Source organism: Cherax quadricarinatus, chromosome 51 (genome assembly GCF_038502225.1).
Source record: "Cherax quadricarinatus isolate ZL_2023a chromosome 51, ASM3850222v1, whole genome shotgun sequence".
In the NCBI taxonomy this organism is placed as follows: Eukaryota; Metazoa; Arthropoda; class Malacostraca; order Decapoda; family Parastacidae; genus Cherax; species Cherax quadricarinatus.
In genome coordinates, this window is record NC_091342.1 from 112,157 (window position 1) to 126,881 (window position 14,725).

The 14,725-nt window shown below is 40.5% G+C and overlaps 1 protein-coding gene across 15 annotated transcripts in view; it reads right to left on the reverse strand.

Annotated features, from left to right (window-relative positions):
• The window catches only part of LOC128694611 (nucleolar protein dao-5), a 541,519-nt gene that overhangs the window by 102,028 nt on the left and 424,766 nt on the right, over positions 1–14,725 (reverse strand). For all 15 annotated transcript variants that reach the window (XR_011393390.1, XR_011393389.1, XR_011393388.1 and 12 more), the window contains one exon: positions 11,022–11,298. Coding sequence is in view for 12 of the 15 variants with exons in the window: in XM_070095641.1 (XP_069951742.1) it covers positions 11,022–11,298 (277 nt within the window). In the remaining 3 variants the exon portion in view is untranslated. The remainder of the gene's footprint in view (positions 1–11,021; positions 11,299–14,725) is intronic.

Consider the following 14,725-nt stretch of genomic DNA (forward strand, 5'->3'; position numbering starts at 1 on the left):
CGGATGGTAGGTGTATGTACCTGTACCTAAATATACTTACACATTGTGCTGGCGTGCAGGTACACATTAAAATCACTAAGTCTCTCTCTACTCTTGATATAATATGTAATCTCTTGGGCACAATAAATGTCGTATATCACATTAATATAGACATTTCCATTAATCCATCTCTGATTTTTTTCAAAATTTGATAATAAACACGCTACGTAACATATAAACACGATAAATACATCCTACAGTAGAATAAATTAACATAAATATGAGATGTGGAAACCAGGTGACTTGTAGACCAACACCAGAGAAAATGTGTACACTATAATATTACTGGGGGTAACTAGAAAATTATTCCTTTCGCATGCCTTCACTTAAAGCATCATTTCTTCTAAAAATGGCGTTACATGAGAATGGGAGTGTTTCTCTTTATTTATTCTACTGTATCAATGTAGAGACAACTTGTACACAATGTAAAGTGACAAAAACCAGATGTGTTCGCCTGGCTTGTTGATATTACATGTGGGTGGGGTGGGGTGGGGTGGGGTGGGGAGGGCTGCCCTGGCTGGCTACCAAACTTTCCAAACCTGACGTCTTACAAATAAAACTCACCTCTCACCCTACATTAAGACTACAAATATTTTAAGATAATTATAGGTAGTAGGTTGGTAGACAGCAACCACCCAGGGAGGTACTACCGTCCTGCCAAGTGAGTGTAAAACGAAAGCCTGTAATTGTCTTACATGATGGTAGGATTGCTGGTGTCTTTTGTCTGTCTCATAAATATGCAAGATTACAGGTACGTCTTGCTACTTCTACTTACACTTAGGTCACACTACACATACATGTACACGTTTATTTATACACACTCATCTGAGTTTTCTTTGATTTTATCTTAATAGTTCTTGGTCTTATTACTTTTCCTTTTATATCCATGGGGAAGTGGAATAAGAATCTTTCCTCCGTAAGCCATGCGTGTTGTAAAACTCAACTAAAATGCCGGGAACAATGGGCTAGTAACCCCTTTTCCTGTAAAGATTACTAAAAAGAATAAGAAGAAGAAAATTGTCAAAGTGGGAAGTCTGAATGTGCGTGGATGTTGTGCAAATGATAAGAAAGAGATGATTGTGGATGTTATGAATGAGAAGAAACTGGATGTCCTGGCTTTAAGTGAAACAAAGCTGAAGGGGGTGGGAGAGTTTCAATGGAGAGGAATAAATGGGATTAGGTCAGGGGTTTCAAATAGAGTTAGAGCTAAAGAAGGAGTAGCAATAATGTTGAAGGATAAGCTATGGCAGGAAAAGAGGGACTACAAATGTATAAATTCAAGGATTATGTGGAGTAAAATAAAGATTGGATGTGAAAAGTGGGTTATAGTAAGCGTGTATGCACCTGGAGAAGAGAGAAGTGTAGAGGAGAGAGAGAGAGAGATTCTGGGAAATGTTGAGTGAATGCATGGGGAGTTTTGAATCAAGTGTGAGAGTAATGGTGGTTGGGGATTTCAATGCTAAAGTGGGTAAAAATGTTATGGAGGGAGTAGTAGGTAATTTTGGGGTGCCAGGGGTAAATGTAAATGGGGAGCCTTTAATTGAGCTATGTGTAGAAAGAAATTTGGTAATAAGTAATACATATTTTATGAAAAAGAGGATAAATAAATATACAAGGTATGATGTAGCACGTAATGAAAGTAGTTTGTTAGATTATGTATTGGTGGATAAAAGGTTGATGGGTAGGCTCCAGGATGTACATGTTTATAGAGGGGCAACTGATATATCGGATCATTATTTAGTTGTAGCTACAGTTAGAGTAAGAGGTAGATGGGAAAAGAGGAAGGTGGCAACAACAAGTAAGAGGGAGGTGAAAGTGTATAAACTAAGGGAGGAGGAAGTTCGGGCGAGATATAAGCGACTATTGGCAGAAAGGTGGGCTAGTGCAAAGATGAGTAGTGGGGGGGTTGAAGAGGGTTGGAATAGTTTTAAAAATGCAGTATTAGAATGTGGGGCAGAAGTTTGTGGTTATAGGAGGGTGGGGGCAGGAGGAAAGAGGAGTGATTGGTGGAATGATGAAGTAAAGGGTGTGATAAAAGAGAAAAAGGTAGCTTACGAGAGGTTTTTACAAAGCAGAAGTGTTATAAGAAGAGCAGAGTATATGGAGAGTAAAAGAAAGGTGAAAAGAGTGGTGAGAGAGTGCAAAAGGAGAGCAGATGAAAGAGTGGGAGAGGCACTGTCAAGAAATTTTAATGAAAATAAGAAAAAATTTTGGAGGGAGTTAAACAAGTTAAGAAAGCCTAGGGAAAGTATGGATTTGTCAGTTAAAAACAGAGTAGGGGAGTTAGTAGATGGGGAGAGGGAGGTATTAGGTAGATGGCGAGAATATTTTGAGGAACTTTTAAATGTTAAGGAAGAAAGGGAGGCGGTAATTTCATGCACTGGCCAGGGAGGTATACCATTTTTTAGGAGTGAAGAAGAGCAGAATGTAAGTGTGGTGGAGGTACGTGAGGCATTACGTAGAATGAAAGGGGGTAAAGCAGCTGGAACTGATGGGATCATGACAGAAATGTTAAAAGCAGGGGGGGATATAGTGTTGGAGTGGTTGGTACTTTTGTTTAATAAATGTATGAAAGAGGGGAAGGTACCTAGGGATTGGCGGAGAGCATGTATAGTCCCTTTATATAAAGGGAAAGGGGACAAAAGAGATTGTAAAAATTATAGAGGAATAAGTTTACTGAGTATACCAGGAAAAGTATACGGTAGGGTTATAATTGAAAGAATTAGAGGTAAGACAGAATGTAGAATTGCAGATGAGCAAGGAGGTTTCAGAGTGGGTAGGGGATGTGTAGATCAAGTGTTTACATTGAAGCATATATGTGAACAGTATTTAGATAAAGGTAGGGAAGTTTTTATTGCATTTATGGATTTAGAAAAGGCATATGATAGAGTGGATAGAGGAGCAATGTGGCAGATGTTGCAAGTATATGGAATAGGTGGTAAGTTACTAAATGCTGTAAAGAGCTTTTATGAGGATAGTGAGGCTCAGGTTAGGGTGTGTAGAAGAGAGGGAGAATACTTCCCGGTAAAAGTAGGTCTTAGACAGGGATGTGTAATGTCACCATGGTTGTTTAATATATTTATAGATGGGGTTGTAAAAGAAGTAAATGCTAGGGTGTTCGGGAGAGGGGTGGGATTAAATTATGGGGAATCAAATTTAAAATGGGAATTGACACAGTTACTTTTTGCTGATGATACTGTGCTTATGGGAGATTCTAAAGAAAAATTGCAAAGGTTAGTGGATGAGTTTGAGAATGTGTGTAAAGGTAGAAAGTTGAAAGTGAACATAGAAAAGAGTAAGGTGATGAGGGTATCAAATGATTTAGATAAAGAAAAATTGGATATCAAATTGGGGAGGAGGAGTATGGAAGAAGTGAATGTTTTCAGATACTTGGGAGTTGACGTGTCAGCGGATGGATTTATGAAGGATGAGGTTAATCATAGAATTGATGAGGGAAAAAAGGTGAGTGGTGCGTTGAGGTATATGTGGAGTCAAAAAACGTTATCTATGGAGGCAAAGAAGGGAATGTATGAAAGTATAGTAGTACCAACACTCTTATATGGATGTGACGCTTGGGTGGTAAATGCAGCAGCGAGGAGACGGTTGGAGGCAGTGGAGATGTCCTGTCTAAGGGCAATGTGTGGTGTAAATATTATGCAGAAAATTCGGAGTGTGGAAATTAGGAGAAGGTGTGGAGTTAATAAAAGCATTAGTCAGAGGGCAGAAGAGGGGTTGTTGAGGTGGTTTGGTCATTTAGAGAGAATGGATCAAAGTAGAATGACATGGAAAGCATATAAATCTATAGGGGAAGGAAAGAGGGGTAGGGGTCGTCCTCGAAAGGGTTGGAAAGAGGGGGTAAAGGAGGTTTTGTGGGTGAGGGGCTTGGACTTCCAGCAAGCGTGCATGAGCGTGTTAGATAGGAGTGAATGGAGACGAATGATACTTGGGACCTGACGATCTGTTGGAGTGTGAGCAGGGTAATATTTAGTGAAGGGATTCAGGGAAACCGGTTATTTTCATATAGTCGGACTTGAGTCCTGGAAATGGGAAGTACAATGCCTGCACTTTAAAGGAGGGGTTTGGGATATTGGCAGTTTGGAGGGATATGTTGTGTATCTCTATACGTATATGCTTCTAAGCTGTTATATTCTGAGCACCTCTGCAAAAGCAGTGATAATGTGTGAGTGTGGTGAAAGTGTTGAATGATGATGAAAGTATTTTCTTTTTGGGGATTTTCTTTCTTTTTTTTTTTGGGTCACCCTGCCTCGGTGGGAGACGACCGACTTGTTGAAAAAAAATAAAAAAAAAAAAAAAAAAAAAATTAATAAATGTACTGTATATGCATTTCATCGCTCTGGGGCACTTTAATTAAATGTCGTAGTATATTACGTGTGGGAGGGGTGGGCTGACCTGGCTGGCTACCATACTTCCTAAACCTGACTTCCTAGAAATAAAACTCACCTCTCACCCTACATTACGACTACAATTTTTTTTTCAACAAGTTGCCCATCTCCCACCAAGGAAGGGTGACCCAAAAAGAAAATCCCCAAAAAGAAAATACAGTGGACCCCCGGTTTACGATCAGCTCCCAATGCGACCAATTATGTAAGTGTGTTTATGTAAGTGCGTTTGTATGTGTATGTTTGGGGGTCTGTAATGGACTAATCTAATTCACAATATTCCTTATGGGAACAAATTCGGTCAGTACTGGCACCTGAACATACTTCTGGAATGAAATAATATCGTAAACCGGGGGTCCACTGTACTTTCATCATCATTCAACATTTTCATCTCATACATAATCACTGCCTTTGCAGAGGTGCTCAGATACGACAGTTCAGAAGCATTTTATTGCTCTAAGGCACTTTAATTAAATGTTGTAGTATATTACGTGTGGGTGGGGTGGGCTGACCTGGCTCGCTACCATACCTCCCAAACCTGACTTCCTACAAATAATACTCACCTCTCACCCTACATTAAGACTACAAACATTTTAAAGTAATGGGTGTACTGTGTGTGTATTTTACTTTTTATTGTTTTTAATGCCTGGTTCTATTGCTAACTTAATATATATTAGTGTAAACTTGTTATCTGGCATTTATATGCATTTATAAGTGGAAAAAATGGTGTTCTGCTTTCCGACGATGTCTGCTTTCCGGCAGTAGCCTGGAACCTAACCTGCCGTGTAAGTGGGGCCCTACTGTATATTAGTATGTCACTGATACCTGCTAGGCCTGTATACCTTATACATGTACTTGTAGAAATACAGATCTTGTTTCAGCAAACTGGCCGTATCCTACTAAGGCAATGTGGCCCAAAAAGAAAAATGCAAGTTTCTCTTTTTAAATATAGTAATGTATACAGGAGATGGGGTTACTAGCCTTATGCTCCCAACATTTTAGTTGCCTCTTACAACACGCATGACTTAAGGAGGAAGAATTCTGTTAAAACTTCCCCATGGAGACAAGCAGAAATAAACAACAACAAGAACTACTAAGAAAATAGAAGAAAACCCAGAGGGGTGTGCATATATATATGCTTGTACATGCCAGTGTAGTGTGACGTAAATGTAAGTACAGTAGACTGTCATTTAATATGATAGCTACGTTTCTGAATATGGTATGTTAGGTAAAACCATGTTAGATGAACTGAACAACTTATATGAAAAATAGGGTTACATTCCTGGGGTCCCCAAAAAAGCCAAACCACTTTTTTTTAGGCCTTAACATCTTACAAAAATAACAGTGAATATGGAATTGTAGTTCATTGCTGTGATGTATTATCTTGTTTTTACTGGTTAAGACTACAAATGTAACAGAAATAATAGTAATTCTTACCTTAAATTGTGGGTGCTGGTGTTTGTGGATGATTGTGAAGAGAGTGGAGAGTTATGTTGTGGCCCTACTGGGCTGAGGTGGATGGTAGAGGTTCTGGTACTGAAGTCAATGGTTGTACTGAAGTGTCTAACTTTAAGTCATTCAGTCAGTCAAGTCATTCAGTCAGTCAAGTCATTTAGTCAGTAAGTCATTCAGTAAGTCATTCAGTCAAGTCAGTAAGTCATTCAGTCAGGTCAGTAAGTCATTCAGTCAAGTCAGTAAGTCATTCAGTCAAGGCATTAAGTCATTCAGTAAGTTAGTCATTCAGTAAGTCAGTCAGTCAGTCACACAAACTCATGTTTACCTCTTTCTATGAGTACTAAGTAACACTTCATTACCGTTATCTCTTGTCTAATATCTTTGTTTCCTTCATTAATTCTAAGACTTAAATGCTTATACATTTTCTTGCTACTTTCAGCAACACTGGTATGCCTACTGAGTGTCATGATTGCTTGGCAGATACAAGATATAGTAATTAAAAGATCAAAACACAATTCACAAACACAGCTAGCTTGTAGCAGAGAAAGACTGGATACATATGAAATACGAATGCTGGGATGGTGGGGTGGTGTTGTGGGGTGGCAGGTGATAACGGGAGGTCTCACCGGCTGATCCACAACAAGGCGGCCGCTTGAGGAAAAGGGATTTTTTTTTCCTTCCCGCAAACTGAACCGTGTTAAATTAATTTTATGACGTGTTACATAAAATTGTGCTGCAATTCTTCAATCGTGCTATACCCAAATCGTGCCAAATAAACTTGTGCTAAATGATGGTCTACTGTATAAGTAGCAAGATATACCTGAAACCTTGCATGTGTATGAGACAGAAAAAAAAAACACAAGCAATCCTAATCCTATCATCATGTAAAACAATTACAGCTTCCACTTTACACTCACTTGGCAGGACAGTTGGATCTCCCTGGGTGGTTGTTGTCTACCAATCTACAGTGAACCCTCGGGTAATGATTTTAGTCTGTTCCAAAGAGCTTGCCATTAACCGATTTTATCGTTAGCCAAATTAATTTTCCCCATAAGAAATAATAGAAATCCAATTAATCCGTTCCAGACACTCAAAAGTATTAAAAAAAATAATTTTATTTATTTATTTATTAATTTGAACATGATACATAGAAGTACAAAGAGATACAGTGGTTAAGTGTAACATGCCAAAGCCCCTTGTATGCAGAGCATTATGGGCAGGCTTAAAAATTAACTTAAGATTAACTAAGCAATGATATATTCAGTGGTAAACATTATTGTAAACAAATAACAATTAAGCACAAATGAGTATTTCAAAGACAGGTCATATGGTCATTTACTGTGTTGCTGTGCATTCAGTAGAATGGAGTATTTTACATGAAATATGCATTTCCCTACACAGAAAACAATGAGACATGCAGAATAAATACATAAATAAATACTAAAATGACACTTACCTTTACTGAAGAGTACTGATGAGTGATGAGACACTGTTTTTCTTGAACACTGGGATTTTCAGTGATACATGAGTAAAGACTTCACTTTGCAATCCCCACTAGCATTACAGCAAAACATGAGTTAGCCTGTCTTTCATAGGCTTGTGTCCTGGGAGTGCCTTTTCCTCCTGAGTAATGTAGGTCTTGTTTGGCATTTTCTTCCAGAACAGGGCTGTTTCGTCACAATTGAACACTTGTTGGGGTTGTAATTTTTCAGCTTCGCCATGCCTTATCACACTGTGTATGCCACTACAATTCTTAAATCTCTCAAACCAACCTTTGCTGGCCTTATATTCACCAATATGAGCACTAGTTCCAGGCATTTTTTCCTGTTCACCTGGGTGTTAGTCGACTGGTGTGGGTCGCATCCTAGGGGACAAGATTAAGGACCCCAATGGAAATAAGTTAGACAGTCCTTGATGACACACTGACTTTCTTGGGTTATTCTGGGTGGCTAATGCTCTGGGGTTAATTGTTTCTTGGTAATTGTTTCTCGTTAAGACACACCAACAACAGTCTTTCCACATCTTCGAGTAGTACAGCTGACGGTGGTGCAACAGCAGCTGACAGTGGTGCAGCAGCAGCTGACAGTGGCGCAGCAGCAGCTGGCGGTGGTGCAGCAATAGCTGATGGTGGTGCAGAAGCAGTAGCAGCTGACCATGGTACAGCAGCAGCTGACCGTGGTTCAGCAGCAGCTGATGGTGGTGCAGCAGCAGCTGACCATGGTACAGCAACAGCTGACGGTGGTGCAGCAGCAGCTGACGGTGGTGCAGCGACCTCTGTTTTGTAAGCATATTTGCACCATTTGCAACAATAGCTTCCTTGATTGCCTTTTCCTTGGCCAAGATAGTAGCGATGGCTGAATGGGGTTTGTTATATAATCGGAGACACACACTCTACTTTCGTATTTTGCGATGATCTCTTTCTTCAGTTCAATAGTATTTCTTACCCTCTTTACCACAGGGCTTTCTTTGGGCCCATGGTGGCTTATTTAGTGGTTACAAGCACTAAAAACAATGGAATAATACAAAATGTATCACATGCATGCGTGGAACCGTCTGCACTGGCTTGTAAACAATGGCACATTGCCTGTACAGAGTGGCTGGGCAGCCACGGGCGGCCCAGGTGTGCGGACACATTCGGGACAAATGTCCTTAACTGAAGTTTCATCATTAGCCGAGCCAATATTTTTACGCAAAGACGTACCAATATTCAATTTTATTGCTATCCAATGGCATCGTTACCCGAGGGTCCACTGTACTACCTTGAGAAATATATTATTATTATTATTATTATTATTAATATTAGATGGGAGAACAGAGGCTAGATCATTTATAGCAAGTAAAAAGTGGTGCTAAGGACACATCCCTGTGGGATACCTTCAGATTGGAGAAATTCCAGGGAAATGTCTCTCAGACAAGAAGTTTTTAAAGAAAAATGGCAGATTGCCTTGGAGGCCTAAGCAATGAGCTTGGGCCAAGATGTTATATCTCCAAGTAGTGTTACATGCTTTTTCAAGATAAAAAAAAGACTGCAATAACTGAGTGATACCAGCAAAGGCATTATGAACATAAGTATCCAAATGAAGTAAGGGGTCAATAGTAGATCAGCCTTTACAAAAGCCAAACTGATGAGTGGAAAGACTACTCTCTCTCTCTCTAAATACCACACCAAATGTCTATTTACTAGACGTTCCATCAACTTGCAATCTTCACTGGTAAGATCAATGGAACGATAGTGTAAGGCATCATGGCCCGAAGTACCTGGTTTATGAAAAAGCAGAACAATGGCATTTCCCACAGCTAGGGAAGAACCTCTTGCGACCAAATAAGATTAAAAAGATGTAAGAGAACTGCGAGGACTGACAGATGTAAATGACAAAGCATGCGAATATGAATGATATCACACCAGCTGCTGACGATCAGCAAGAGGAAAATGCTGACTCTACTTCTAAAACAAAAAAGGTTCTTTATGAGACTCCTCTCTGCTAAAAGAAAAATCTAAAGGTAGTAACTCTCTGGCAGACTTGGAAGAAAGAAATGAGGGGCATAAATGGAGCTCCTGAGAGATATGGACAACATGATTTCTAATTTCTGTGGCAACTTCAAGAGGGCTTGCTATGATGACACTGGCAACCCTAAGAACCAGAGCTGGCTCTGGAGAGTATCTGCCACTCAATTTCTGTACTTTTTTCCAAACTGCACTCTTAGAGGAAGTTGAAGTGACAGTAGAAACATAATCTGCCAACAAGTGCACTTAGCTTCTCAGATGGCACATTGGGCGACCGCCCTCACCCACTTAAAAATCAACAAGTTACTCTGTGGTCCTATTATAATGGTATCAACTCCATGCAGCACATTTCAAACACACTGCATGAGCAGAGATACAAGACCACCAAAGCACATATTTTCTGAGGGGTGACTACCAGAGGTTTGAGGGACTGTATTTGAGGCTGTGGTTAAAACCAAGGACAAAAAATAGTTGTAACAGCTCAGCAGTTGAGGATAAAGGAAAAGGTTCTTCACTAAAAACAGTATGACGCAAGTAAATGGCCTAATTCACCTGTTCAAACTGTCAACATAGGCTATGAAGAAGTCGAGAATATGTATGAGAAGTAAGATGGGAAAACGATTGCTGTCATTTAAATCAGGGAGCACTGATCAGATAAAGTCGAGTGCATTTGAGAAATAGCAAATTGAGAGATCTATGCAAGTGTGTTTGAGTGTGAAGGTCGAAATGAGTGAGAGTACCCATATTTAAAACACGGAGGGTAAGAGAAATGAGAAGAGCCTCTAATTGATCACCAAGAGTCACAGTGAGACCCTCCCCAGAGGAAATGATAAGAATTAAAATCCCCTAATAAGAGAAGAGGAGGTAGGGAAGAAATCAGAGATGGCCAAGAAGGAGAAAGATATAAAGAGCAGACTGCATACCACTTTTCCAAGTAGATGCAGGCTGCAGTGTAATGCAGTGAACAATGGACAAAGACCCAAGAATGTGGTATACCACGGTACACTTTCATGAAAAGTCCCATCGGGAAAAGGATCCAATGAATGTAATTAGAGTTGAGAATGAGTGGAACAAACTGCCGAGTACCATCATAGAAGCTAAGACGTTGTGTAGTTTTAAAAATAAGTTAGATAAATACATGAGTGGCTGTGGGTAAGTGTGAGTTGGACCTGACTGGCTTGTGCTAGTAGGTCTGATGACGTGCCCCTTCCATAAATGGATGTGACCTGACCTGACTAGGTAGGTCACTGGTTTAAGCTGGGAGGTGACTTGGACCTGCCTCGCATGGGTCAGTAGGCCTGCTGCAGTGTTCCTTCTTTCTTATGTTCTTATATAGCCTAAGATGCGATGGAAAACAGTGGAGCACAATTTTGGTTCCTGCAAATGGGAAAACTGGGAGAGCAATACCTGATTACCCATAAGGATTCAAATATTAAACCTCTTTAGTGTACAGAAATATACAGTTGAATGAACCCTATTATGCCTGCACAGTCTAGTGGTTAAAACACTGGTGTACAAGTTTTAGAACTGCTTTCTCATGCATATGAATCTTTTCCATTCCTGAGTTTTAAAATAAAATATTCCATAAAAATGGTAATTAAATAAAATTTTTTAGCACTCACTGTTGAAGATCCAGAATGAGGTAATCGTAAACTAAACCTTCCACCATCTCCTCTACTGAAATCACTGGAGCCACTCTTAGGAGTTGTTGCCTGTGAGTGAGAACCACCTCGAGGTGTCTGTCCTACCTGATGACTTTTGCTCTGGCTCACAGGAATCTTGCGATTTCCTGTTATGTTACCAGCACTTGAGGGTCTGGCAATCTTTTTCTTATCTACAGGTAAAGGTGACTTGAGCTGCTGAGCTGTTTCATCACATGTCAAACGAGCTCGTCTTAAGCTGCAAAATAAAAAGCTATTGTAATAAACTGATAACATCTTCGTGAAAATTAATTTTGTAACTCAGTCACCCACTTGATATTCTTATAAATATAACTGCCTCAGTGGGAGGAGGTGGGGGAGTTTCAATGGAGAGGAATAAATGGGATTAGGTCAGGGGTGTGTGTGTGTGTGTGTGTGTGTACTCACCTATTTGTGGTTGCAGGGGTCGAGTCTTAGCTCCTGGCCCCACCTCTTCACCGGTTGCTACTGGGCCCTCTCTCTCCCCGCTCCATGAGCTTTATCAAACCTCGTCTTAAAACTGTGTATGGTTCCTGCCTCCACTACGTCATTTTCTAGGCTATTCCACTGCCTTACAACTCTATGACTGAAGAAATACTTCCTAATATCTCTCTGACTCATTTGTGTCTTCAACTTCCAATTGTGGCCTCTTGTTTCTGTGTCCCCTCCCTGGAACATCCTGTCTTTGTCCACCTTGTCTATTCCACGCAGTATTTTATATGTCGTTATCATGTCTCCCCTGACCCTCCTGTCCTCCAGTGTCGTCAGGCCGATTTCCCTTAATCTTTCTTCATAGGACATTCCCCTTAGCTCTGGAACTAACCTTGTCGCAAACCTTTGTACTTTCTCTAGTTTCTTGACGTGCTTTATTAAGTGCGGGTTCCAAACAGGTGCTGCATACTTCAGTATGGGCCTGACATACACGGTGTACAGTGTCTTGAACGATTCCTTACTAAGGTATCGGAATGCTGTTCTCAGGTTTGCCAGGCGCCCATATGCTACAGCAGTTATCTGATTGATGTGTGCTTCCGGAGACATGCTCGGTGTTATACTCACCCCAAGATCTTTCTCCTTGAGTGAGGTTTGCAATCTTTGGCTACCTAGCCTATACTCTGTCTGTGGTCTTCTGTGCCCTTCCCCTATCTTCATGACTTTGCATTTGGCAGGATTAAATTCGAGAAGCCATTTGCTGGACCAGGTGTCCAGTCTGTGTGTGTGTGTGTGTGTGTGTGTGTGTGTGTGTGTGTGTGTGTGTGTGTGTGTGTGTGTGTGTGTGTGTGTGTGTGTGTGTGTGTGTGTGGGCGTGTGTGTGTGTTATGAATGAGAAGAAGCTCGATGTCCTGGCTTTAAGTGAAAGAAAGCTGAAGGGGGTAGGAGAGTTTCAGTGGAGAGGAATAAATAGGACTAGGTCAGGGGTTTCAAATAGAGTTAGAGCTAAAAAAAGGAGTTGCAATAATGTTGAAGGATAAGTTATGGCAGGAAAAGAGAGATTATAAATGTATTAATTCAAGGATTATATGGAGTAAAATAAAGGTTGGATGTGAAAAGTGGGTTATAGTAAGCATATATGCACCTGGAGAACAGAGAAGTGTAGAGGAGAGAGAGAGATTTTCGAAAAGAGGAAAATGGCAACAACAAGTAAGAGGGAGGTGAAAGTGTATAAACTAAGAGAGGAGAAAGTTCGAGTGAGATATAAGCAACTATTGGCAGAAAGGTGGACTGGTGCAAGTATGAGTAGTGAAGGGGGTTGAAGAGGGTTGGAATAGTTTTCAAATGCAGTATTAGAATGTGGGACTGAAGTTTGTGGTTATAGGAGGGTGGGTGCAGGAGGAAAGAGGAGTGATTGGTGGAATGATGAAGGGTGTGATACAAGAGAAAAAGTTAGCTTATGAGAGGTTTTTACAAAGCAGAAGTGTTATAAGAAGAGTAGAGCATATGAAGAGTAAAAGAAAGGTGAAGAGAGTGGAGAGTGCAAAAGGAGAGCAGATGATAGTGGGAGAGGCACTGTCAAGAAATTTTAATGAAAATAAGAAAATTTTTTGGAGTGAGTTAAACACGTTAAGAAAGCCTAGGGAACAAATGGATTTGTCAGTTAAAAACAGAGTAGGGGAGTTAGTAGATGGGGAGAAGGAGGTTTTGGATAGATGGCGAGAATATTTTGAGGAACTTTTAAATGTCGACGAAGAAAGGAAGGCTGTAATTTCATGCACTGGCCAGGGAGGTATACCATCTTTTAGGAATGAAGAACCAGGATGTGAGTGTGGGGGAGGTGCGTGAGGCATTACGTAGAATGAAAGGGGGTAAAGCAGCTGGAACTGATGGGATCATGACAGAAATGTTAAAAGCAGGGGGGGATATAGTGTTGCAGTGGTTGGTACTTTTGTTTAACCCTTTGACTGTTTCAGGTCCCTCTCTGAAACTGTCATTCTATGTCGCCAAATATTAAAAAAAAAAAAAAATTATTTTTTCTTATGAAAATGTTAAGATTATTTTTCTGAGTGTTTTAGTCCAAAAAAAAATTTTTTGCCATCGGTACTTACCGAGATATAGAGCCATGAAGTTTGCAGAAAATGAGCCGCGTATGGCAACAGCGGCGACTGCCGCTCACCCGGTAAACTTTAGTTTACTTGTAATTGAAGGTTTTTTGTTTTTTTCACTATTTTATTTTTTCACATAACTTATGTGGCCTATGAGACCAAAGTAAGGTGCAATGTATATATATACACTCGTTGTATACAACACAACAAGCACACAAACATAATTATCAATATATTGTTTACAAAACTTGTTTACAAAAACAAACAAACAATTCTTCTTCTTCTTCCTCTTCCTCTTCCTCCTCTTCCTCTTCCTCCTCCTCTTCCTCCTCCTCTTCCTCCTCCTCTTCCTCCTCCTCCTCTTCCTCCTCTTCCTCCTCCTCTTCCTCCTCCTCTTCCTCCTCTTCTTCTTCTTCCTCCTCCTCTTCTTCTTCCTCCTCTTCTTCTTCTTCCTCCTCTTCTTCTTCTTCCTCCTCCTTGTGTGCGAGTGTGTGGCTTATAATTGTTTTGAGTCAGGAGTCGGCAGCTGTCAAAGTGACATATTGTGTCATTAGTCACTACCCTACCGCCTGTCAAAACAATGGGGTCGGATGCTGCTTCCCCTCCTCCATTCTATCTAATTATCTTTCTCCCTCATTTTATATCTTTCAATCTGTCTCTCTTTCTATCTGTCTGCCTATCTCTGTCTCACAGGTACACATAAATACAAGTATACATAGTGTAAATTACCTAGGATAACTCAAGAAATCCAGACAAAGTGCTATACTCTGCTTGAAGATGTGAGTAAACGTGATGACACAGTCTTGTGGCTCTCTCTGAGACAGAGAGCTAGATGGACAGACAGGGAGCTTGACAGACAGACAAATAGACAGACAGAAATGTTTGTGTACCAGCAAAAACAAAGGGAGGGCAATGGTCATGTAATATTACCCTCCTTTACCCTCATCAAAGTCAGCTCTTATCAGATGTTATCTCCCCTTATCTTGTCACTGTCATGGGGTGGACTTTTTTTTTTCTTGCTTCAAGGGAACAATATTATTACATCTTCTTCTTCCTCCTCCTCCTCCTCCTCTTCTCCTCCTCCTCCTCCTCCTCCTCTTCCTTCCCTCC